This window comes from Drosophila ananassae, chromosome 3R (assembly GCF_017639315.1).
Source record: "Drosophila ananassae strain 14024-0371.13 chromosome 3R, ASM1763931v2, whole genome shotgun sequence".
NCBI lineage: Eukaryota > Metazoa > Arthropoda > Insecta > Diptera > Drosophilidae > Drosophila > Drosophila ananassae.
This window is the reverse complement of record NC_057930.1, coordinates 10,860,014-10,884,916: the sequence shown is the minus strand read 5'-3', so window position 1 is coordinate 10,884,916 and position 24,903 is coordinate 10,860,014. Positions and strand designations below refer to the sequence as shown.

The 24,903-nt window shown below is 43.1% G+C and overlaps 1 protein-coding gene across 2 annotated transcripts; it reads left to right on the top strand.

Moving 5' to 3' along the window:
- The first annotated feature begins 5,551 nt into the window (after positions 1 to 5,551).
- LOC6503824 (TNF receptor-associated factor 4) lies at positions 5,552 to 24,385 on the top strand. 2 transcript variants are annotated; one of them, XM_032455275.2, is made up of 3 exons: positions 5,552 to 6,420; positions 6,801 to 6,867; positions 22,580 to 24,385. In XM_032455275.2, exons 1-3 carry the CDS (start codon positions 6,194 to 6,196, stop codon positions 23,771 to 23,773), a joined length of 1,488 nt encoding a protein of 495 aa, XP_032311166.1. In that variant the 5' UTR covers positions 5,552 to 6,193; the 3' UTR covers positions 23,774 to 24,385. The 2 variants fall into 2 exon arrangements, with proteins under 2 accessions (XP_032311166.1, XP_001965243.1); XM_001965207.4 differs by lacking the exons at positions 5,552 to 6,420; positions 6,801 to 6,867 and adding an exon at positions 15,600 to 16,196.
- Positions 24,386 to 24,903: the final 518 nt, after the last annotated feature.

Genomic DNA, 24,903 nt, shown 5'->3' with positions numbered 1-24,903 from the left:
GTCTCCCCAGTCCATCGCTGGGTTCTTCATTCCATTCAAAGTATCCACTCCTTGGCAGATTGACGATTTCGATTCGTCTGCAGGTTTTGAGTGGGTCAGCAGGGGGGGACGTTGGACTTTCTTGTGGTTTCGAGTTGGCTGCCCAGCTGCTTGTATAAATATCCATTGCCAATAACGATTCCGAGGCATCGAGTTGATTTTACATTTTATTGTATAATTTTCGGATGTGGTTGCTGTTTGGGGGTGAGACGCTCTTCGGAGGCAGCATAAATTAACGCGTGCAGCTAAGTAAAAATAAATAAATTTCGTATTTACATTGAGGTTCTCCGGTTCCACTCCAGTGCCCTTCAGGTATGTGGAGAACAGGCCAGTTCGCAGCGAGAACAGTCTATGCAAATCGAAAAAGGGGTTAAGGTTCGAGCGGGGCTCGGCTATCTGGCTCAATTTATAGTTATTAACACAATATTTGTTGTCGCTCCCTGGTTAATTAGCGGCCGTACCCTTTACTGGGAAACGCGAGAAACCATTTCCAACTAACCCAAGGGTTCCCATGCAAATCGTCAGGCCAAAATAGAAAAATCAATTAAAAGCGCACGTGACGCCCAACTACCCATATTTTCAGTATCCTTTTGCCGCCTGCTTGTCATTCCTGTTGTGTGTTTGGGTTTTTTTCATAGTTGACCAGGAACTTCCTGTCCGCGGGGAGTTACCGAACGACCGTTAGTTGGCCTTGTGCTTCCTCTGGAAAAGTCTTTAATCTAAAAAGCGACAAAGCGTGGGAGCGTTTTGTTTTTTGGGAAAGTAACTTCAAAGTCCCAAAGTATATTGATTTATGATCTGCGGGCCTCAATTGATTTTTAAAGTGGAAATGCGGATTATCAAAGGGTGATCTATATACTATTTTTTGTGGTGGTTAGGGTGGTTGTGGGTTTGCCAAATTGAATTGTTTACTCATGGGGCTTAGGGTTGGTTCATCCGCCCATTAAATTGGATTTGATTTATGCGAGACAAGTGCCTGAGTGGCTTAACAGAGCATCTTGTTGAAATTTACGATTTTTGAACAATGTGGGAACTGAGGGTGCGAAGGATTATAAGGGTTTTGAATATTCTCCGCTGACCTCGGTCAAAGCTATCAGCTGGAAATTACCCAGAACAGAACTCTTCAATCAACTCAACCTGGAGAGAGACCCGAGTAACTCGTTTATCGAAAACAGGTAGCTTCACTTTCTAACAATGATTAGTTGGCAACCTTCTCTTTTCAGTTTCTTCTCGGAGTTCATTTTTCCTTCTTTTTTTCTGTGGAGTAATGAGCGCTTTTTCAAGTTGATAATTACGATGAAACGGCAAAAAAACAGTAGCTGAGATTCAGTCAGTACAATAGCAATGGCAATAACAATAACAATAACAGAAGCTCATTTGGTTAGAGGCCGAGGGGCCAAAAGACCTGGACCAAGATGAATTGTCTTTTCTGGCCAACCCTTTGAAAAAAAGGCGAAAAAAGGCTTAGGTAAAACATTTGTTTACACATGAAAATACCAGTAGCCGATTTCAGAAGCGCTTAATACAATTATGAATAGATCGGTGAGGGCCCCAAAAGAAGGGCGGCTAGAATGAGTGATATATATTTTCTGAAAGCAGCGTGGGAAATGAGTAGGGCTTATGTAACTCCCTTTTCGAACATCCAATTCCCACATACTCTTATTAAATAGAATGAGCTGGTTGTAAATTCTAAGCTGATTTCGTGGAAAAACTTTTGCAAATCAATCATAGGCGCGAAGAATCCCTCTGGCAAGTCAATTACAAATGCAAATGATTCTTTACTTTCCACAATTAATTTTAATTTTATCATCTTGCGAAGAATACTTTCTTTTAATTACAAAAGCTTCCATGCTATCCCGCATGCTGTTAAATTTAAATTTCCAACGAAAATAATCATAAATCACAAATGAATAAAAATGAAACATTAAAGTGGTAATTATATAATTTTTTATATAGACAATTAAATGGAATTACTTTTTAATTTGTAATTATTCTGTCAGACATGAGGGCACGCTTTATGGCCTGGCAATGGACTAATAGGATAGAAATCTTAGAGGGGAGGCCTAAGCGCCCTGGAAGCTCAACCCTCCGAAACATTTAGCGAATCTGATCACCATGCCACACCATGGGGCAGTCATAATCCCCTGCCGGTTGCAACCACTACAGATCCGATCCACACTCTTGCTTTCATGTCATCCACAAAGGAATTTGAAAAGCATAACAACAACAAAGGAATACTTGGCTGCTGACGTCGCACTGGTCGACCAAGTAGAACTCAATGCACTGACAGAAAATCTGGGGTGTTCTCTATATACTATGAAGTTGAGATGGGGATAGTATAGGTACTCTTATGATTATCAAATTTTTAGGTTTTAGTCTCTCTAAAGTTAAGTTTTAACAATTAGAATAATAATAACATTAATATTAAAATTTAAAGAATTAAAAATGATTTTCGAATCATATTAAATTGTTTTAACATTTATTTGTTAATATTATTAATTATTTTAGTATTCATAGAACTTAGTTCTTGAAGGATTCCTAAAAGATTGTTCTTTAAAAATGGTTAAAAAGTCTTTTTTTCCAATTTTATTTTTCAAATCCTGTAAAATCTGGCATATTAACTCTCTTAAATGCAAGCTCTTTATAAAAACTAAAGTTTAAATATTAATTGAATTAGTATCATATAGAATGTCATACTTTTTGGTCTGTGTGGATATGGTTGGGAGGTGCCTATGTCTGTGGATGGATGTGGACGCGCTCGGTTGACTTTCATGGATCAGTTGGGGCGGGCTCGCAGCTCCACAACTCCAAACCAAAGCGGTAGCATGTTTCGTTGTTGTTGTTGTTGTTGTTGCTGTTTGTTCTGGTAAAAAGAGTATATAGTATTTGCAGTTTTTGTTGCTTTTGTTGTTGTTGTTGTTGTTGTTGTTGTTGTTGTTGTTGCAGTCATTACCGGCATGACAAGCACAAAAATGCGTTGTTCGTGCGCAGACGCCGCCGCCGCCGCTGTTGTTGCTGCTGCTGCAAAAAAAAAATAAAGTTGCATTTAACTAGTTAAAGAATAGGGCTCGGTCCAGGGCACTAGTTATAGCAACTAGCCAAGTACACCAGGCAGTACACCAACCAGCCTATCGATTGATGGTACGGTGGAGAAGTGAACTCGGTTGAACCCACATCGCCCGGACAACACGTGTCAATGTCGATGGCCAGACGGGAGCTGATTTCCATATCTCTATCTCTGGCGGACGCACTTGGCTAACTTGGATTGGAGATACATACTCGGTACTTAGAGGCAATCTACTTCTTCTAAATGCAACCAACCGTTTCGCTTCAAGAAGATCAAAGGGGGATTCTAATGAGCTACTAATTTGATTTGTTTGGAAAAACAAGAGTCATTGGCAAGGGGATAGGTGCTTTAGAGAACTTGAAGGAAGTCTATGGAAGTTATGGAAGAAGTGTTATTTATTATACCAATTTAAAACCCTTTCGTAACCATTCTCTTTACCTTTTGCTAATCATCATCTGTGCTAATGTCAAAGCAAATCACTACTCATGCTTTATCCGCACATCAACTTTCAAGGCAACTTCAAACCGACAATAACCTGAAATCTAAGCCCAACTATATTTGGCAATCATCGGCAATCGACGTCGGGCCGCACCCCGTCCCAGTTGAGAAGATAAAAAGTCGAGAATGCCCCGTCAAGTGGCAGTGATGGTGGTCAGGTTTCCATGCTCCGAAAGTTCCAGCGATTGTTGCCGGGTGACTGAGCAGCTCTGAACTCCGAACGGCACACGAGTATAGGGTTTAAGATTTTTAAAATCTGGCTAGCTGTGAATTATAACCATGATACCCCCAAGAAACTCCAGCCAGGACCTCGGAACAACATAAAAAAAAAATGGGCAAAATGTTTTTGACTTCCGTTGGACAACTCATCCTGTCCTGTGATCTGTGAGGGAATCTGAGGATGGGGGGATCTCGGGTTTCGAGCTGAGGCTGGGACACCGCAAAGTGGAAACGGAAGTGTCGCCGATCGGACAGGTAGTGTCTGCCCTCCATTAGTAATGACCTTTAGGTCTACTCGCCGCCGAAACCAAAGTAATGCCACAGACTCAACTGGTCAGATTCTGGAAAAAAAACCCAACCAGTTGCAGTGCCAGTTTTTGTCTGGCTGCCATGGTGATCATTTAGCTGCAAAAAGCCAACTATGAATGGCAAATGGCAGTGCGGGCCAAAGACTCCATAGACTGCAATTACATGGCCAGCTGCCAGTTGTTACACTCGATAAGTGTCCAGGCGGGCAGGACAGATCGGGAGGAGCTGCGGAAAATACTAAGTTGCACTCGTCACGTATTGGGAGGTAACATACATGGGCATACTTAAGGGGCATTAATGTGGTTTATCATCGGGCAGCCACTGAGTTTGGACCAGCACGATACGGGCATGTTATGACAAGGATGAGAAGTCTAGACCAGGTTCGAACCACGAGCCCAACTGGTTGGGCGAAGTGTCCCTTTTTGCATCTGTCTCCTCTTAAGGGTAGATCTGTTTTAGAGATGCTATCTAGAAAATATAGGGGCGGGTGTATTTTCCAAAATTTAATTTAATAAGTAATAATATCAAAAGTATAAAAAATATTTAAGTATATTTAAATATAATTTTTAATCCTCTGCAAGAGACTCCTTTAAAATTATTCCCTTTTTCCAGACAAAGTTCAGACATTTTCTCGACATATGGAGCACTTCTGTGAAGCCATGCCTAACTTGTTGCTTGTTGCATTATTTGTTGCTATTTTGTGGAGTACAGTGTAGCCTGGACAGAGATCATTAAGTCGCCCGACCTGAGAGGGATGGCTGGAGCGAACTGGGAAGGCAAAGCGCACATCCGTAGAAGGACATCTGATCGCTTTTTGTCGTGGCATTACACAACCGCAACGTATCCGGGAGGGAGGTGGCCCAAGGAGCTCTGAAGATGGCTGTGGAGGAGCAGTGGATGGAGGAGTGGTGTTGGGGCTGGGGAGGCGGGTAGTGCAAAGAGGAGCCAAAGATGAAAGTGCAGACAAAGCACTGGCTGGGTCCCCAAGTTGAAAGTTGTTGTTTCGACTACTTTTGATGTTGTTTTTACACAGAGAATAATTTTGAGGCAAAAAGGAGTATGCTAGTAGTTAGTTACCATTACTCTGCTGAAGCTATAGTCTTATTAGTGGCAGTACCTTAATAAGAAACTCATTGAAGACTATTTTCCGTGTACCTATGGCTTCCTGCAGCTTACGACGTGTGACGACATGTAGAACTAATTGTCGTCCACTCTCCGAAGGTGACTTCGACGTGGCGTGGCGGATAGGGGCCTTCTGCAGAGAAGGGGAGCTGGCCGGAGTGTATCCATGGAGTGGGGAGGGAGGGAGCCGGAGTAAGACTGGAACTGAGCCTCCGACTTGAGAGCAACTCTGGGCTGCAATTGGCTGCACCGTTCGCCTTGTGACAGGCATAAATCAGTTTTGTTTCAGTAATCGGCGCAGCAAGAAGTCCAACTCGAAGTGGAACTCTGGGTGGAGCAGTCAGCCAGACTTGTGACACCTGCCACCGACTACCGAACAGAATAATTCGTGTGCCAGCCCAGGTCGCGGTGATCTTGAAATTTTCGCGTGTGTTGCGTCATAATTGAAAATGATCGCAGTGCGACACCTTAAATGGCATCCCCATCCCCAGTGACGACGGCAGACAGTCGGTTTTGGGCATCTTTGTTTGGTTCGCGTTGATTTCGTTGACGGGAACAAGCTGGCAACGAGTTAATTAGAGTTCGGATCGTGTGCTCCGGGGTATCCGAATACATAGCTGATTTATGTTGAGGCACTTGGACAGCCATTCTTTGGCCAAAAAAGGCGCAGCAGCAGCGCTAGAAAATAAACCAAAAATTAGCAACATTTAGTTAATGCACATAAATAAATAAAACAGATACGCTACAAGCCCCGGGCATACAGACATTTGAAAATCAAATATTGCGAGACTCCAAATTGGGCAAGTCGGCTCGTGTGGCTCGCGATCCGTGTGGGCCGATCCACCGAGAGACGATCTTAAAATCAAACAAAAAGAAAATAAATGACGAGTTTAAATAACACTAACAATCGGCTTTGCTGAAGCCCCGCTTTGTTGGTTAATGAGTGCTGCCATATTTGGCCCGATCGACGTCGAGATGCCCGCCCCCCCGGCCACAGTGAAGCCTGGCCTGGGTCACACGACCAAGCTAAGCAGCAGCAGCAGTAACAATAACAACAATGGCAAATCAAACACTAGCCAGAGCACATTATGCAATTCCCTCGCCCATCTGAGCGACTCAAGGACCAATCTCACTGTCAACACGCCCACCACCTGCCAGCGATTAAGGTATGACATTTTTTTTACAGCTCTTCGACTGATATTGGAACGAGTTTATCGGGCCTAAACTGTTCTGCCTGATTGTGGCCGGTGTTAATAAATTATGCTACTGCGTGGGGGCATGCCCCAGGCCCAGGGGCTAGGAAGGTTTCGATGGTACTGTGTGCTTGGTACCATCATGTGTTTCTGCTAATAGATGGAATTTGTCAGTGTTAATTATGGCAGAACGAATGGTTTAATTTGGTTAAAATATTTGCCATAGCTTGGAAAGAGGCTACAACTACAGATGGCTCTAGCCCTATTTGAGAATATCCTTCGCTTGAAATTTATTCATTTACATATCATTTGTTATCCAAAATTAAGAATTCTCAATTATTTTTTCTTTACAGCGAAATGTTCCGTCGTTCAATTGCCAGCAGCACCCATTCCAGTGCCAGGGAAAATACATACGAGGAGGTAAGCCGAATATCCATATGAATAGCGAACAGATGATCCTTAGATAAGCCATTACGAAATAGCAATTATAATTGTAAATGAAGTTCAGGAATGTATTTGAAAGATCTTGAGATATTTGTGGAAGAGCGGCAAACAAATGCAAGACAAAGTGGAATTCAAATCAACCCCAAAGTAAAGAAAATTTATCATTCTTACCTGCTAGGGGGCTTTTCCTCATCACCATCCTGGACTAATTAATCAAACAAAATGCCAAGATGAAAATAGAGAAAACGGGGAATGGGGATTCCTGCCAAGTTTCGGCCAACCCTCTCGAATTTCCAGACGCTTCAACCTCATAATAAAATCTTTTAGCGAGCCCATCAAAAGGGAAATATAATTGATAAACAGTTTAGAGGAGCGAGACGATGGCTGCCTACTGTGTATCTGTATCTTTGAGTGCGCGGTATGTAATCCGAGCCACTTTCAGGATGAGGCCGTGGCACCCAAGGAGCAGCCGCAACGACGCGTTCGATTTGTAAACAGGCAGCTCGCTCTCAAGTGTGCCAGCTGTCGCTGGATATATACATTCATTTCTGTATCTTGAAGATACCTTTTCCTATTGCTAAGAAGCTGTGATACAGGACCAACGCACCGCATCCTTAAAAGCGGCAGCAGGCATTGACCTGCTTCGGAATGCTAAACAAAAACATCTGTCGCCCGCGTCCTCTTCAGAAAAAGGGATCGTCTTGGCAGAGATACATACCTACACATATCCTATCCAATGCTATGCTATATTTATGAGTCTGGCTCGGGTGTCCTTTTTCGTGTTGTTACAGCAGTCGTCCTCGATTTGGCGCGCTCTTCAGTTCGTTAGCCTGTCGAAGATCAAGACGATGCCTGTTGGAGCTGCATTCCATACAGGTTTTTGGTTGAATTTGATTTTCACAGAAACATCTGCCCGATGGCCCGGTGAAGCGGGTCCTTTCGATAGCCGGTCCAGTAATTGAAAGTAATTTTCTTTTGGTTTGATGATGGCGGCAAGGTGATAAGCCAGTTTATTCATTGGCATCTTGCCGGGATGCAATTGTTGGGGTATTTTCGGTTGACAACTTCCGGTTGAGGGTAAATCTTAATAGTTTTTTACAATAGTTCAGTTGAAGGTGAGCTGCCTCAGGATGGCATTCTAAAAAAGGACCTCATAAGATTGCATTTAAAATGTACTTAAAAGCCACCTGCCTGAGGTCTAGTACTCTACTAATGGATGTCAAGGATACTTATCTAATCGGAGATTTTATCAAGGAAGCTAAAAAGATATCTCTTCTAGTTACTAGACCTTATTAAACGCAAACTCCATATTACCCAATCCAAGTGTTAGGCCAAAGATATTCAATATCAGTCAACCGCAAACTCTTGGCTGTTCTGCTGGCTGAAAATGTATCTGCCAGATGCATACGCAAGTCAGAGATACAGTAAACAGAAAATGCGTGTAAAACGCATAAAATTGCACATTACCGCGCTCCACTGCATTTCATATGACGTTTTCAAAGCTGCAGCTTTGATTCGATTTCATTTGAAGCTGGGAAAAAAAACCGCAGATGGAATCGGATCTTGAGATGCAGATACTAATGCTGATGGAGATAAAGATACAGGCGTTGAGCGTGTGGCAGGCAGACGACGTTTTGTTTTACTTTCAGCCGATCCCTAATGGGCAATGGCATCATCATCATCATCAGCAGCAGCAGCATTGACAGTCGGTTTCAAGTTGCAATTAGCTGCTGCAAGTGATAGATGGAAGTTACTGAACCCTATCCCACAAGTCCAAGCTCCAGCCCTTCGATCTCGATTTCTCCGACTAATCTGTCGACTGTCGAGGAAAGTGCAAGTGAGTGCACTCAAGAAAAACATTTCTCTATAAAATGTATAGTATATGGGCCCTGGCTCTTTCTGTTTGCCTTTTATTGCAGCGACCTAATCGGAAATCAAATATTTTTGTACGCCTCGAGGGTTTTATGGCCCTTGCCTCCGATGCGGTTCATCGTGTGGATCTGGATCGGGTCGGAGTACTAGATTGATTGGTGGTGGCCGCCCTCAAATATTTGACAAGACTCGGTGCATTCAACTTCTGTGTGTGGGACTGAAGCCATCCAGAAGGCTTTTTGGTAGCCTCTAATCAGTGGCTCTGTTTGTCCCCCGAATGGGAACCCATAAATTACACTACTTTGCATTATGCTTCAAGTGCTCGAAAGGGGTGATGAACCTGCCTGAAATGTTTCTAATTTCGGTGCTTAATTCTTTGATTTATGGTTGAGAATTGGAAAGTATTTCTTTTTCAGAGTTTTAAAGTTTGGGTTGTTAGAAATTGGTTCTTTATCGATCGTTTTTTGACTAGTCTCATTGGGAGAATGCTTTAGTATTTGCTTAGTAACTTCATAATATTTACCTTCACCCATTGCTTATCTATTTGTGATATATTCTTGAGTAGTTATAACCCAAAACTTTATGTGTTAAATGTAAATTATTTGGCGTTCTTTGAAGTTCCGCGACATACTAATCTCATACATTTTCCAGGCTTTCCCACTTGGATACACCGAATAAGTGTCACCTTCAAAATAAGTTTCTTTCAATTGAAGAGATAATTCAAGACAAACATGCAATTGCCTCATGGACTCATGGGTCATGTGCTTCTATGACGAGGAGCCACCCGACCTCATTGAAACCCCAGCAGGGGGGATCGCCCCCGATCTGGTGATCTGGCCAGGTTATTATTAAAGACACCTAAATGGGTCGTCGTGTGTTTGTGTGCTTTGTAGTGCAGCACGTACAATAAATTAGTGACATTATAAAAAAATTAAAACGTGAGCTCCTCTAGCCGAAGATATTTTGACAATAATAAGCAGCTTTGTGTGCTCGTCCCTCCATATTCCATTCCATATACCATTTCTCGCAACAGACCCGCAAATTCACAACACAAACAACGTGACATGGGCTCCGGGATGGGAAATGGTTGGGGTTTTGGGGTTCGGGGCTTCTGGGTTATTTTTCGGTGGAGCTGGGGGGTCTACGGAGGAGCAGCTGGGTCTGTGAATTCGTTTTGTTTGACTTTGCTTTATGCGTTTTTATGTTTTATAGGCCTCCACTTCACTGGCCCGTTCTCATTAGCATGCCGGGCACGAGAAGCTTATAATTTCCAGCTCTTCGTATGTCTTTTTTTGTGGAGCTTGGAGTGAGTAGGACAACTCACAATTGTCAATAAAATTGCTGGCCTGGACTGGCCTGGTCTGGCATGGGCTGGCTGGGCTGACAGCACGCACTCGCAGCACTTTGAAACATTTAACAGAGACTCCAAAATCCGTATCTCTCAGTTTCGAACAATTAACAAAATAAAAAGGCCGCTCGCCAGATCCCACGCTTTTTGTTGTTTTGTTTTTGGAGGGAAATGTACGGCATTTAAATAATTTTTCGATGCCAACCCACACGGCCACCGCAAGCTGGATTATTTGTATAAATTTTATTGTTAAATTTATATGCGAAAATTGCATTCGAAATGAGCTCCGACACATGTGAACAACAGAGCAGATACTAGCCAGATACTCAGATACATTCATTCACAAAATGTTTGGCGTGAAGTTGAGCTCATCTTGGAGATACCCGCCGTATTATCATAGACAGCGGAAATACAGAAGATGTATACATATAGAGGAGCAAAGAAATCTACCTGAATTCTTGTTAGCAAGCAGACTGGTGAATGAACTGAGAAACTATCTTCCTCCCTGCACTTCCCGCTATCGCCTCGAATTCGGGTTTTCCTCCATAACCTCCTCCTCCTCTCAGGGCCATTAACAGCTTTTTAGCTGGAATTAGATTGTCTCCGGGGAGGCCGCACTTGACTTTATCTTGGCCCAGCACGGAAAGTCCTGGCATGTTTTGCACACATTTTCTTCCGGGCAAATCCTGTGTGGCATGTGTGCCGGCAGGTGGTCTCAAAGGACATTCAAATGAAGGGTGCTGGAACAGGAGTTAAACTGCCAAACCCTACTCAAGCTATTTTATGATCCCTGGACAAGTCTATTAGGGCTGATTGGCTTGTCATACTTATGAAAAAAAACTTCAGAGGAAAGATGAAATGGCACCTTCACTTTTTAAAATGACCCCGATTCAAGTTTAAGAATAATTCGATTCTAGGCAAGTTTATCGCTAATAAATCTGGCATAAACTTGAGTACTTCCACCTTCTCTCGGTAAAAAAAACAACTTTCTACCTCGGCTTTCCACAGCTTTTGGCCAAAAGAGACAAAAAAAAATTCCCAGCATTTCCTCATTAGTTTTTTGTTTGCGGCACAATGGATGTTGGAAGTTGTCTCGGCAACTGATGATAATTAAATCAACGTTGCATGACACAACTTAATCAAAAGTGAGCCAAGCTCGGAGAGACCTGAACTGAAAGTGAATTCGGCTGGCAAAAAACTGAAATCTCGGTTTGAAAAACAGAAACCTCGAACGAGGTCAACGAACACGGTCCAAGTTGTCAACTGTGGGCAGAACCCAAGCGAAGCTGTCTTAATATATCTCTGGGTGATTTTGTAGTATTCAAAGCAGTAACAAAAAAGAAAATAAAGATTAAGCTTTGTGCCTTTTTGTGAGATGCTTTTATCAGCCTATTTACGTGCCAAATCAGCAGGTGAAAGTGTTGCAAACTGAAGAAGTCGCTGGCAAGCAAGCGAAGCAAAATAGCGAAATTGCTCTGGGGTGAAAATTGTTTTTTTTTTTCGCAATTTAAAGGAAAATGGAAAGAAAAGCCACCCAAAGCAGACGCCTCCGGTTGAGCTGGAATTTTCCCACACTCTACCGGTGGACGTGTCTAAACTTTGATTAGACCGAGTGAGTTTTCACTGCAACTGCATTGCAACCTCTATCTCAAGAGTTGGAAGTTGTCGCCTGGGTTCGGGTAATAAATGTGTAACATTCTGTAATGGCTGACAGGTTGCATGGAAGTGGTAGCCAGACTCTGAGTCATGGGCGATTAGTCAGAACGCCCCAGAGAATTTCGGGGCAAGTGAACGGCCTTTGAGTCACTGCCACCGTAGGAGTTATCCACATTTTCCCCTCAAACCTCAGGCATTTTCCCGCGCTGGCAGCCCAACAACTACGCCTGTTCACGTTTAATGAGTGCCACTTGGTATCGATCGCTGCGGCACCTGTTTCCGTTGCATAATTTCCTCGATCAGGCACCCGAAACCTACATAAATGCTTCTCATATTAGTTTTTCCTTGGGTTACCAAAATATTTACATTTTTTGTTTTCCTTCCAAACCAACACACGAAGGAACCCAAGGCGCTAATTCTAATGAAGTTGTGCGGGAGTGTGGCAGGTGTCTGCTGCGGTCTCTTATGGGTCATTTGAGAGCCGATAGACCCAGAAGAATGGGCCCAGCTTACACTCTAATGAGGGATCAGTATATGGAGGCCAATAACTGGGCTGCTATTGAGAAAAAAGGAAGTAGAAAATGCCTTGACACGCGGCATGTTTATGGCTTAAACTGGGTTATCTATATGATATCTAAAATTTCTATGATATAGTTTAAAATTATTCCAGCTATAACTATAGTATATTTCACACAGAAAGCAAATACTTCAAAGGATCTTCGCCAGCATAATTACAATTGTTTGGTCCATAAATCTTGCTACTTTATCAGAAGAACCGTCTAGGGCTCAGTTCCTGGAATCGTGTACATCAAGTACATCAGTAGGAGAGAAAGATTTTAATTTTTTTGCACAGCTAACCATCCGCAACTAATGCAGCTAAGGGAAAAAATAGAAATGGGAAAAGGTATATTGGGACGACTGTGGGCTCGGCGTGTGCGGTTGGCCAGGCCGTTTATTGTTGGGAAATCATAAAAGATCATAAATAAATAGCAGAGCACAGAGGATTTACATTTGGCACTGGAAGGGCCATGGACGGGCACAGGACGAGGGTCGGTCACACTTTAATTGCCGGAGATAAAGCGAGTCTAAGCCGATCTCTTCTTTGGGCCAAGACGCCGAGTATACGGAGTGATTCATACTATATACGGCCATCTCCCTCTGTGTAATTGATACCCGAGGTGTTGATTTGTAAAACAAAAAACTGTTTGCTTACAAAACAAAAGGCCCCGTTTATGTGCACGAGCAGCATCGGTGGCAGCATCAGTAGAAATAACAACTGAATTTTCAGGAATTTAGATAAGAAGCGAAAACGTTTTCATCCGAAATCAGGGCCAGATAAAAAGAGCTGGGACCCACGAATATTGGTCACACCCCTTGGAAACAATAATAGTCCCCAAACAGCCCATCCAAATGCAAATCAATGGTCTATTATTTAAAAGAAACAACCTAGAATTGAGGTCTTTGTCTGAGATTCTATGATGTGGGTCCCAGTGACTGACAGCCTGATTGTGGATCCTCAGTTTGAAGCCCTGCCTCCGTTTCACTTTCAAACCCCGATAAGAAAACTCGAGTTATCAGCAAACGACCCCAAATATTTGATCTGCTTGTTATGATTTCTTGTACAAATGTTGAATGTTGATGCAAGATTAATGGTCAGGCGCACGCCTTCCTTCCTCTTAAAAAATTAAGAAAAAAAACCTCTCCCTGTCGAAAGTTTATTTCATATACAAGTTACATCATCGTCGAATTTTCTCTGATCTTGAACTATTAATTAGGCTAATTTCGGTTGGATTTGTGGGCTGGCTAAGCAGCGGATGTGAAACGATATAACTTAACCTGGGAATTTCTTGGGATGGGAAACCTTTCGTTTTTTAAGATTATATCATTAAGATTTTTATGATATGTGGAGCTTTACAGCTGTGGCTCAAGATCAAAGAAATTATTCAATCTTTGGTTAGTTTTTGACTGGGGAAATATCCATTCTTAAATTAAATGTATTAGATTTTAAAATTTTTAACAATAAGATATTCTGTTACATATCCCTAAAGTTTTAGTCAGCTAATCTAAAAAAAAAGACCTTAAAAATCATATGCTTATGAGAATTTCAATAAAATAAAAAAATCAGATACAATAGAACCGAAATTCCTTTGGCACCATGACACATTTGTCCGGAAATCTGCACACAAAAACTGGCATATTGTTAAACATTAAGGATAGAGGATCCTTTAGCCACGATTGGGATCCTTTTTGTGCGACACCTTTGAAAAACTGTCAATAAGCAGGCCATTGTTCGATCCCAGCCAAATGCAGCTGCTGTCCTCTGGCATCGAACTGCGAATCATTTCCTCGGCCGGAGAACAAAGGCCCAGAACAGGATCTGACAAGGACATGTGGCAGCCAGAGGAGAACTTATTGGCCAGGCAGAGAAAATCAGGATACGAACCAGAGCATCTGCAACTGTCATGGCCGACATGTGTTGGCATTTTGCCTACGAATTTTTGGCGGTAAACTGGAATTAACATAGGGAAAAATGGTCAACTAGAAGGGTAGGGGAAATGCGGCACTAATTAAGGGCTTAGTCTACTACAAGGACTTTTTAATTTTAGAATTAAAAAATCCTTTATATAAACATATTAAATATATAGTTTTAATCTTATTGCTAGCAGGGCACTGTGGAGAAACTTTTCTGTTCGCCAAGCTGGAATTGAAGCCAAAGCTGAATGAACTCATTTCCCATTGCTCATGCTGGCTGAGCTTCTAAGCCGCTTTCTGGCTTTCTGGCCATTAACGGAGCTGCCAGGGAGAGCATCTTAGCCGGGAGTCTCTTTCTCTCCAGCTTTGCTCTCATCTCTTGGCCAGAAAAAGAAGCGGCAGCCACTTTTCTTGCTGCCTCTTGGTTTTATGGCTCTTTTTTTTCGGCAACATGCTCAGTCAACCTTGGCAAGGCCGTTGTTGCCGGTTTTTTACATTGCCTGTGTGTGAGTGTGTGTGTGTGAATGGGTATCTGTGAGTTGGCTCCTGGGGCTGTGTGTGTTTGCGTGGGCTGTCTCTGGTATGTGGCCAACGGAAGTGCGTTGCGAGTGGGTCATAATCAACATCCCCCTAAAGACCCTCTGACCATGGCACCTCCTGGACAACAGATGTTAAGGCCCTTTGGTTAATTGCACTTGGCCATGTCCGCTTGTTGGCATCATTAGAGCAGGGTTTGGGATAAATATAGCAATTACAACAATGTCCTGTTGCCAAATTGAGCGGAAATGCTGGCGGGGAAAGTCAAATGTCCGTGGAAATTATGTGCAGAAATTGATTGTATTGAAAGTGGTTGAATTGATGGTAAAATGGTGTAAATTGCAGAAAACCATTTTGTATAATGAGTTACTTTTAATTGTTATATAATTGATTTGGGAGCAATATTTTATATTTACATTGTATGTGAATTTCATTATTTGGCCTAATCCACCTTGGCTGGCTCTTTTCAACCGCATCTTTTAGGTTCAACCACCAGGTTGAAGCTGAGCATTGAACAACAAAACTCTCTCTTGTAGATATTGTATCTGTATCTTTACTCTCCCGTGTGTTTTCAGTCTTTTACAAACTCTCTCCAAACAGCTTGCAGTACCTCTTGCACTTGAACAAAAACTTCATATACTTCGAATTGCCTTTAATAAAATGTCCATTAAAAACCAGTAGCTCCCATAAAATTCTCTCAGTGCAAACTGCATTGCCAGAGCGGATCGGCTTGTGTTGTCCCGCTTGCACAACCCCTGCGCCGCATCCGTGAGATACAATATCTGGTGGTGTGCGTGAGTACGGGAGTTGGCGAGCGGCTTCGAAGTTGCTGCCGTCGCTTCGTAGTTTCAATCGCTCTCGAGTTTTCAAAGCGAACGGTTCGTTCCCAGCCAGCGCGCTAAAGTTTGAAATTGAAAATTTATTTAGACAGACGATGCGCGTGCGCCGTGCGAATTTCGCAAAGTCTTGAAATCGTTGGAGATCATTGTGATGCTGTGCCTATGAACACATGAACAGTGCAAAATAAAAAGACAAATAAACAAGACACATTCAAAGACCTCACCTCGACTTGCCCATTGAAACACTCTTGGATTAGTTTCAATAGAAGCAACATCAACAAAAAAGTTAACAAATTCAAATAAACAATATGGTTCGCAGTCTGGCCCAGTGGACGAAGACGCTGAGCTTCCCCTCGCGTCTTTCGCCGAATCGCAACTCCAAGGACTGCTCCACTTTGGCCAGTCCGGTGCCACCACCCACTCCGCCCCGCAACAAGACGTCCGGCGGTGGCGGCGGAAACTGTGCCACATCGCGCTCCTCCTCCTCGACGGTGTCCTCCTCGCACTCGTCCTCCCACAGCTCACCCACTCCGGGTAGCAATAACAATAACAACATGCCCATCACGGAGCTGGAACAGATTGTAAGTTGATAAAGGATTTTGAAATTTTTTGCATTCATGATTTTGTTACATCATTATTAGCTTTTCCCAGGTTATCTAACCTTTCTTATTTATTTTTCAATAACATAAAACTTGAAAAAAACTGTTCTGCAAATCGTAAATCAAGAAATATAGTCGTAGATAATAGGCGGAGATCATAAAGCGTATCCGTCCCCCTTGTAGATGGGACTTCCTGTTTTGACAGACCAGCTGGGCAAACATTTAACAACAAAAGCCCGCGGAATATATACATATATGTATAATATTTTATATTGTAATTTCCCCAATCATAAATGCCTTGCCAAGTTCCCTATCGGAGTGCATTCCATTCACAGATAAAGCTCATTGACCCAATTGACTGGGCCCTAGCCCTAGACCGGGCCCAGAGACCAGAGAGTGCAGATACTGATATTAGGGCTTAGCCAGGCACTTATCATTATCAATCAATCAGTTCGCCAAAGCAAATAAGCGTATGTAGAGCGTGGGGAGACCGGGCTGATAGCCGGATTTCCACACCCGATAAGCGGGCTAACAACTACACCATATATACTATCAAATACAAAAAAAATGTAGTTCGAGTGCATTTGGGCCCCCTTGCTGCTTTGATGGCCAAGTTGAGAGCAATTTGCCAAAGCTGTGCGACAGATTGCTGGCGCAGTCTCGAACACATGTCAGGAAAATAGAAATGAACTGAAAAAAAAACAAAATTAAACAAAAAACGTGAAAGAAAATGAAATAAAAATCGGGAGAGCAAACAGGATGTAGACACGCTTGAACTGCTGAGGTCGGGACAGGGGCAATCTTTAGGGATACTAATGAAGACAGACAACAATCTTGGGCGACACCACATGGGCACAACGTGGCTGCAAAAGTACACACATATGTGGGAAAGAAGTGCCGACAATCGGCTGGGAAAAAAGGTTTTTGGGAGCAAAATATTGATAGGCATAAACAAACAGCTCATTTGGGAAATTGAAAGGTTTTTCAACGGAAAACTATTTGCATAAAATGAGTCAAAAATCTGGTTAAACTCTTCTCGGTAATTGAATCCGTTTCAATGCGGATTTTCAATCAGAATTCCAGTGGTATGAACTCGCTGGTATTCTTTGGCAATTCGCTTTTGACATTCTCCCTGGTCAGTGGATTCCGCACACGAGACTGCATTCATTTGCGGACCAAACTGGCGGCCGAGCCACACCCACACGACACGACCAAGTGGCGCTGGCTTATAAATTACAACAAGTTGTGGAGAAAAAAAAGGAAAAACAAAAGAGACACAGTTTTCATCAGTGGAAAATCGTGACCAGAAGCGAGGAGGCGCCTGCAACGCATCCGCGGCAAATGCCAAAGTTGAAAAGCACTTAAAATGTTTGGCCTAACCGTTAGTCGAAATTAAACAAAATACTCATGAAAAAAAAAATAATAATAAAAATAAATGAGTAGCGGAGTGACGGTACTCCGGACTCTGGGCTTATGTAAGTCAGCAGAGTCAGCATCGCATTTTTGCCATTTGCGAAAAATCAGTAACGAAAACAAAAACAAGTTTCTTGTTTTGGTTTTTGGTCTAAGACTAGCTCGGCAGTCGGAAAAGTTGCCCAACGACTTTTCAGCTGCTGCGGTGCAAAGTACAAAACATCCTTGGCCAAAGGTAAACCAGTTAACCAGTTCCAGTTGCAACTTGCAACTGGCAACTAGCAACATGCAACTTGCAATGGGGGCGTCTGCCCTGTCCGCTCTGTCCTCCTGGGGATTGGCATTCCGGGAATTCAGCAATTACAACCCGTTAAGCCGCGGGATGGGAACTTCCGTCTGGGGAAGCGATTCCCACCGATCTGGAATTGATCTGGTGTGATCGGGATTTCTTTACGTTTCTCACAACGGGATGGTTTTTTTTGAGTTCATGGTAATATTAAGAATATAAAGAATATCGATTTGCCAGCTTTTATCTAAAGTGAAATTGAATACAATATTTTTCTGCGAGCATGGGGAACGTGCTGTAGCCTGATTCTATAAGCATTTCGCTTTCGATTAGCAATCAATTAACATATTGTTGTTAATGACACATTATCATCGCTGAGTCAACTGATTTCTACAAGTCTGTAGTCTGCTCTTTTTCTTTCTTTTTTTTTTGGTGCGGGGACCTTGCCAATGCAGTGTATTTTCGCTAATGACTGCAAAAATGTTGGCCAGAGTCTGACGAACCCACTACCACTAACTAACTGCTGCATTTCCTGTCGCTTTGCCAGACAAACAGCTGCTGACTAAATACAAAAAAAGGTCAGACCCGCATGAAAAAGTAACAGCAGCAGCAGCAGCAGCTGCCCCAAAGTTCACCTGCTGGCACCTGAATGGAAGTTTGGCAACAGTGCTGCAGTGGAAAAAAAAGAAACTAGAACACTCCGATCAGTCTTGGGATCAGAGTCATAATTTAACTATTTCTTGCAGCAAACGCATTCAAATTCATCACCATGATTAACCGCCGCGAAAATAGCATTTAACATGGCTATTGCTGCTGATGTTGCTGCTGCTGTTGCTGCTGATGTTGCTGGCTTAGTGTGCGTACAGGTGTGTTGTTGCTGTCGTTACCTGTTTAGAAATCAGCTGCTCTGCTCTGAGCTGCTTTGTCCCCTCTTTCTCGGGTGAAAAAAAAACCAGTTTCTGGCTTTGGCCATGTTTTGTTTTTATTTTTTTCTTGTATTTTGCAGCTGTCTGGCTCGCATTCACCGATTGTATGGTGTTGCTATTGCTGAAATTACATACTATCCGAGTACTTTGTGGAACTCACAAAACTGCGCATCAGCTGTTTCAGTGGTTTCCTTTAGCGATCGCCCCTTTTTAGTTAGAAATTCGCCAACGATGCACTTCTTTTTAAATCCGGCATCGATGCACTTTATTAGGTCACAGCAGCAACACCAGTAGAAATACTAACAGCAGCAACATCCGAAACTTTGGCAACTTTTGGTAGTTACGACTGTGGGAAGTTTTCGGCCTAGGCAAATAGCCAGAAATTTAATATGAAACGATCCAATTAGTGCTACAGCTGCGGGTAAATATCAGAAACATTTAGCACAGTTTTCATAGAGCTTATAATGTTTATATTGCGTATCCATATGAATGCTGAGAATTTCTTGGGCAAACACAGCCCGACTCGAAACTCGAAATATGAAAAGCTAATTCCGATGCTCACGTACCAAATAAAAAGCATGCCAGGGGTGTCGATGGGTGGGGTGGAAAGACCTTTCCATACAATAGACCCATGCCAAGTTGTTTTTTGTGTGTGCACTAAACAAATGAGCGTCAACATATTTTGGTTGGGAATATTCTGTGTTAACTGAGCAAACGGAAGTTGGCCCCGCGGGGTATCCAGTCCGAGTCGAGTCGAACGCTACCAAGAATGGAACGTGGAAGGTGCTAAGTTCCCTGCCCACTCGCTGATCTTTCTATGATCTTTCAGTTAGCGACCTGAGAGATCGTGCTCCAGAAGAATAATGGAACATTCTTGAACCACAAAAGCTACCGATTGTCTTCGTTTTCTTTTGATCACAAATATTAAAAATCAAGATTTTGAAGACTTTAACTAACAGTTTTTGAACATGCGTGTGAACCTGGGAACATATTTTTCCAGTCCAAGCTATGTAGATCTTCAAAGCTCATTAGAAATATCAGACATTCAACAAATTAGTTCTCCCAACGGACTGCAAGCCTTCAAATTAAAGTGCCTTCCAATCAATTTGTCTATTAATAAAGCCCCAAGAGTAACAAATCTTCCAAAACATGCTCAAACATCGAACCGATTCCCCAAAACTTTCAGCAGAAGCATAAACAATGCCTTGGCATGGGTTGTTTCTCTCCAGTTTTTGTTTTTTCCTGATTGAAGCCAGGCCAGATCATAAAAGCCTTAAAAATAAAACAAACATCTTCTGGGTCTATGAGCGCCTTGAACTTTGGGGGGAACTTGGTGGTGGAAAAAAGTTGGGGGCTTCCAAGTAGGAGGCACATGTCTTACACGGAATCGAATGGATTCGATGTCTAAAATTATAAAATTGTTTTCCTGCTTATTTCTAACTTAATTTTTATGATCTGCCTTTGGCCGCTGCAACATCGAAGTGCACCCAAGTGGCACACTGGGAGCCGGACGGGGTATTGCCACTCCGGGAGACGTTGCGTCCCATAAAAATAAAACAAAATGAGGCAACTGCTGTTGCTCATAAATAATGCGTTGTTCACTCTTTATATTTTTTGTGTTTCCACTTTCATTGGCCTGAGCATTGATTTTGTTTGGAGTTGGAGTTGTTGTCCGTCTGGGTCTTTCTTTCCGCTTTTAGATGTTATTTTTTAATTACCTCGGCCTGAAATTTGGCCACGCTTTCGTGTTCGAATCGGAATTTCAATTGGTTTTGTCTGCGGCTTTACATAAGAACCAATCAAACTCAATGACTCTTCGAGCAGTTGGATAATATTCTTTATTTCCCTATGCTTTGGCATTAAGAAAAAAGCAAAAGTTGCCCACCTAAACAGTAAAAAATATAAAAAGATCGCATAATTATATAATCATCCAACGAAATCCGGCAAACGACCTCCAACTTTACTCCAACTCTCAACTTTGTGTGGTCCATGGCTGAGGCTGAAGCTGAAGCTGGAGATGTGGAAGTCAAAGTAAATTAACCCTAACAGACCGGCAAGTAATTGCCACTAAAAAAAGTCTTCCTCCGGGTTTTCCCCCCATCACTTTTCCCATCTTGCCCCTAATTGTTTGGTTTCCCCGTAAACATTTGGAGCCGGTTGACAAACAGCTTTTGATCTCTGATCTCCTCGGATGCTGCTGCATGTTCTTCATTAAACCATCCACTACATGATATGGTATTTGTGTAAACATCGGCAATTTGTTTACGGCATCTCCGATTGAGTGGCAGTTACTTCCTCGAGTAATGGTATGTGGGTGGGTGGTTTGCCCAATTGCCGGATTGTCGGACTTCGTTGCTATAAGAAGTCCATGGCCCCATCAAAAGTTCATGTGCGATGGCATAGTTCACCACTTAATGCCGCTCGGAAGATGACAGAAAAACATCAGAGGAGAGAAACAGAGCACCAAACTCGTTTCACGTTAAATGAAATTACCAGCAAAAGGCAATTCCATAGAAATAATATTTTATATATGTATGTATGTATGTATGTAGGTTCCACTATGCCCATTCCGCGTGTCAGAGGCATATGCCATCATGGGATCCAAGCCGAACCGAAGTGAACCGGGCTGATCCCCCTCCCAGCTCATGTGTTAATTGCTTATTATATCTTCGTTTTAATGTCGCCTCTACGAGTTGTCTCTGGGACCATTTGCCAGATGCAGCGACATGTTCATTTATCAAAAGTCAAGCCACGCTCTGAAGCCCAGCCCTGCGCCTCGACAAACTGCAGATAAGGTCAATTAAACGAGTCAACCGGAAATGTCGCGACACTCGGTTAGCAGCTCCCCAGATCCCAGCCAACATCTATCTTTTATCTCCCGAAAATTGGTTTGTCTCCGCGTCACTTTAATGGCTTTTCAAACATTGCGAGTATATCGGAAAATTGTCATATCCAAATGGGGGCTCGCAATGGGGGCATTTTAATTTGATTAGCAGTCAGAGTCAGTCGAGAGCAAGTCATAAATATTTTCGCACAACAGCGCAATTTATTATTTTAATCTGCCGGATGTGCAGTCGCACTCCTCTCCCATGTTTAGTTTGCGGCAATTAAAAGCATAAGCCCGGAGTGCAGCAGGAAGAACTGGGGAGCTCAACCAGAAGCGGGCGCAGTTCTTAGGACTGGAGTAATCATGAAGATGGGCAAAAGGCAGTCAAGCGACTGGAGAGTGCCCAAAAAGAACGTTAGAAGGTAGGACAGGAAGTACCCGTCAGGGTGTGTCTAGGAACATGAGCAGTCGAGTGTAAAACATTTGACGGCTTGCCTGAGGAAATGCAAGAGGAAAATGCAGAAATCGGTACGAAAGGGAGGGGCTGCAGATGAATAAGGTGCACGGGCACCTTGGCAGGTAGCTGGAAAATCAATATCAACGATGGTCCGGGATAAACAACAGGTCGCTGGGATAGAGAGATAAGCATTTGTTTTGATATCCCTTGTTTATCAGCTTGGGAAAGTAAATTTTAGGGCCCCTTAAAAGGATAGGTTTCCCACAAAGCCCATCAGTTTCAGTTTAACTTCCGCACCTGAAAAATCTATTATCCTGAATGTGTTTTTGACAAACAATATAATACCATAAAAGGTATTGCAGATACTTCTTGTCGGCATTACGTTAAGTTAAAGCAATACTCTTCTGAACTTTTTAATTCACTTTCTAATTTATGTTTCTCTTCATTCATTTTCAGATATATCCCGGACCTGATCCAAAACACATTATGGGCTCCCTGGTTTTCTGTATTCACCACAAACAGGGCTGCAAGTGGTCCGACGAGCTACGAAAGCTAAAGGCCCATCTGAACACCTGTAAACACGATGCCACGCAGTGCCCCAACAAATGTGGAGCCCAGATTCCCAGGATCATGATGACCGATCACCTGCAGTACACCTGCACGATGCGCCGGACTCGCTGCGAGTTCTGCCAGAGCGAATTCTCTGGCGCCGGTCTCGAGGAGCACAATGGCAGCTGCGGTCAGGAGCCGGTCTACTGCGAGGCCAAATGCGGCCAGCGGGTGCTCCGCGGAAGGATGACCATGCACAAGTCAAAGGACTGTGCCAAGCGACTCCGTCGCTGCGCTCACTGCCAGCGAGAATTCTCCGCAGACACACTGCCCCTCCATGCAGCCCAGTGCCCGAGGGCCCCTCTCGCCTGTCCTCAGAGATGCGACGCCGGTCCCATTGCCCGTGGCGAGCTGGAGGCCCATCTGAGGGATGAGTGCCAGTCCCTAGCCGTATCCTGCAGCTTCAAGGAAGCAGGTTGCCGGTTCAAGGGACCACGACAGATGTTGGAGGCCCATCTCGAGAGCAACGCCGCCGCCCATCTTTCTCTGATGGTGGCCCTCAGTTCACGCCAGGGTCAGCAGATCCAGATGCTCAAATCGGCAGTGTCCAAGCTTTCGATCAACTACACCGGAACTCTGCTATGGAAGATCACCGACTGGTCCGCTAAGATGGCCGAGGCGAGAGGCAAGGATGGTTTGGAGCTGGTCTCGCCGCCCTTCTACACCTCCCAATATGGTTACAAGCTGCAGGCCTCGATGTTCCTCAATGGCAACGGACCCGGTGAAAACACCCACGTCTCCGTGTACATTAAGGTTTTGCCGGGAGAATATGATGCCTTGCTGAAGTGGCCCTTCTCGCACTCGATCACCTTCACGCTGTTCGAGCAGGGTGCCCAGAGCGGTCAGGGTGGCGTGGCGGAGTCTTTTGTGCCGGATCCCACCTGGGAGAACTTCCAACGACCCTCGAACGAGCCCGACCAGCTCGGTTTCGGCTTCCCGCGCTTCATCTCCCACGAGCTGCTCCATAGCCGGCCATTTATCAAGGGCGACACCGTGTTTCTCCGCGTCAAGGTGGATCCCAGCAAAATAGTGTCCGTTTAAGCGGCCATAAGATCCCGTTTAGTGTTAAGCATTTACTCTACTGTGTAAATACTGTGTATTTAAATTTATGAGTAAATTATAGCCTAAGCTAATCCCAAATCCCAGCGGCAGCTTCGGGCAATGTTTTCCGCTCTGAGCTAACTGGCCATAGAACGCTGCAATCGCTGGATCACTGCGTCATAGTCATACTCGTTTCGTATCGTTTAGGTTTTGCAGTGCTGGAAATAAACCAAAGCATAATTAGCATCCAATTCATCCATAATTGTACGCCTAAGTTCGTGTCTTAAGTCTTTTGTTTAGAGATTTGTATTTTTGCGCGCAATGCTAACACTTTCAAAAGATCTTCAAACTAGACCGTACGCCCGAAATCAGTTAGACCATAAGTTGCATGTATATAGATTAAAATTCGAAGCGGCAGCCACAGCCGCAGCAACCGCAACTGTTCTAGTTATAATTGTATCATCTAGATAGCAGCCTAAGACAACGCAGTAGTCATATGTACCATATACATAAACATGAGAATTCATCTTCGAGTATAGTCAACTAAGTTTACGTTTAAAAGCTATAAAGTCAAATATAAAATAAAAAATAAAAATAAATATTAAATGCAAATTGTTTAAATTATTGCTTTGGGTTAAAAAAATGGGAACTTTTGAGACAAATATTAATCTATATTTTGGCCATTTCGTATCGTATTTGAAATTGGATTACCATTCACGAATCCCGAAATAAATGGATGACGAGAGCCTTCTGGACCACGTTTAGATACGGTGCCTTATATGGGAACTTTTGCGATACATTTCAGCCAATATTTAAAACATTTCTTATTATATTCGAGAAAGGAATACCATTCACGAATCAGGGTTCTAACTGCCGCCAATCTGCATTAAAATGTCATGAAAATCGAGGGGTAAAATTTTGGGTACATTTTTGCCCAAAATCATGATGAAAATTTTCGGTAAGGCATAATTTTTTGTTATTTTTGTTTAAGTTTTATGTAAGCTTGCGTTTAAAAGTTTTTTTTTGGAAGGTTGTAGTATACTTTTGGGAGTCACAAGAAAAGGAAGCATTCTATGCTTCAAATAAATGTTTTTTAAATACGTTAGGCATATTCTAGAAAAACTCCTTTG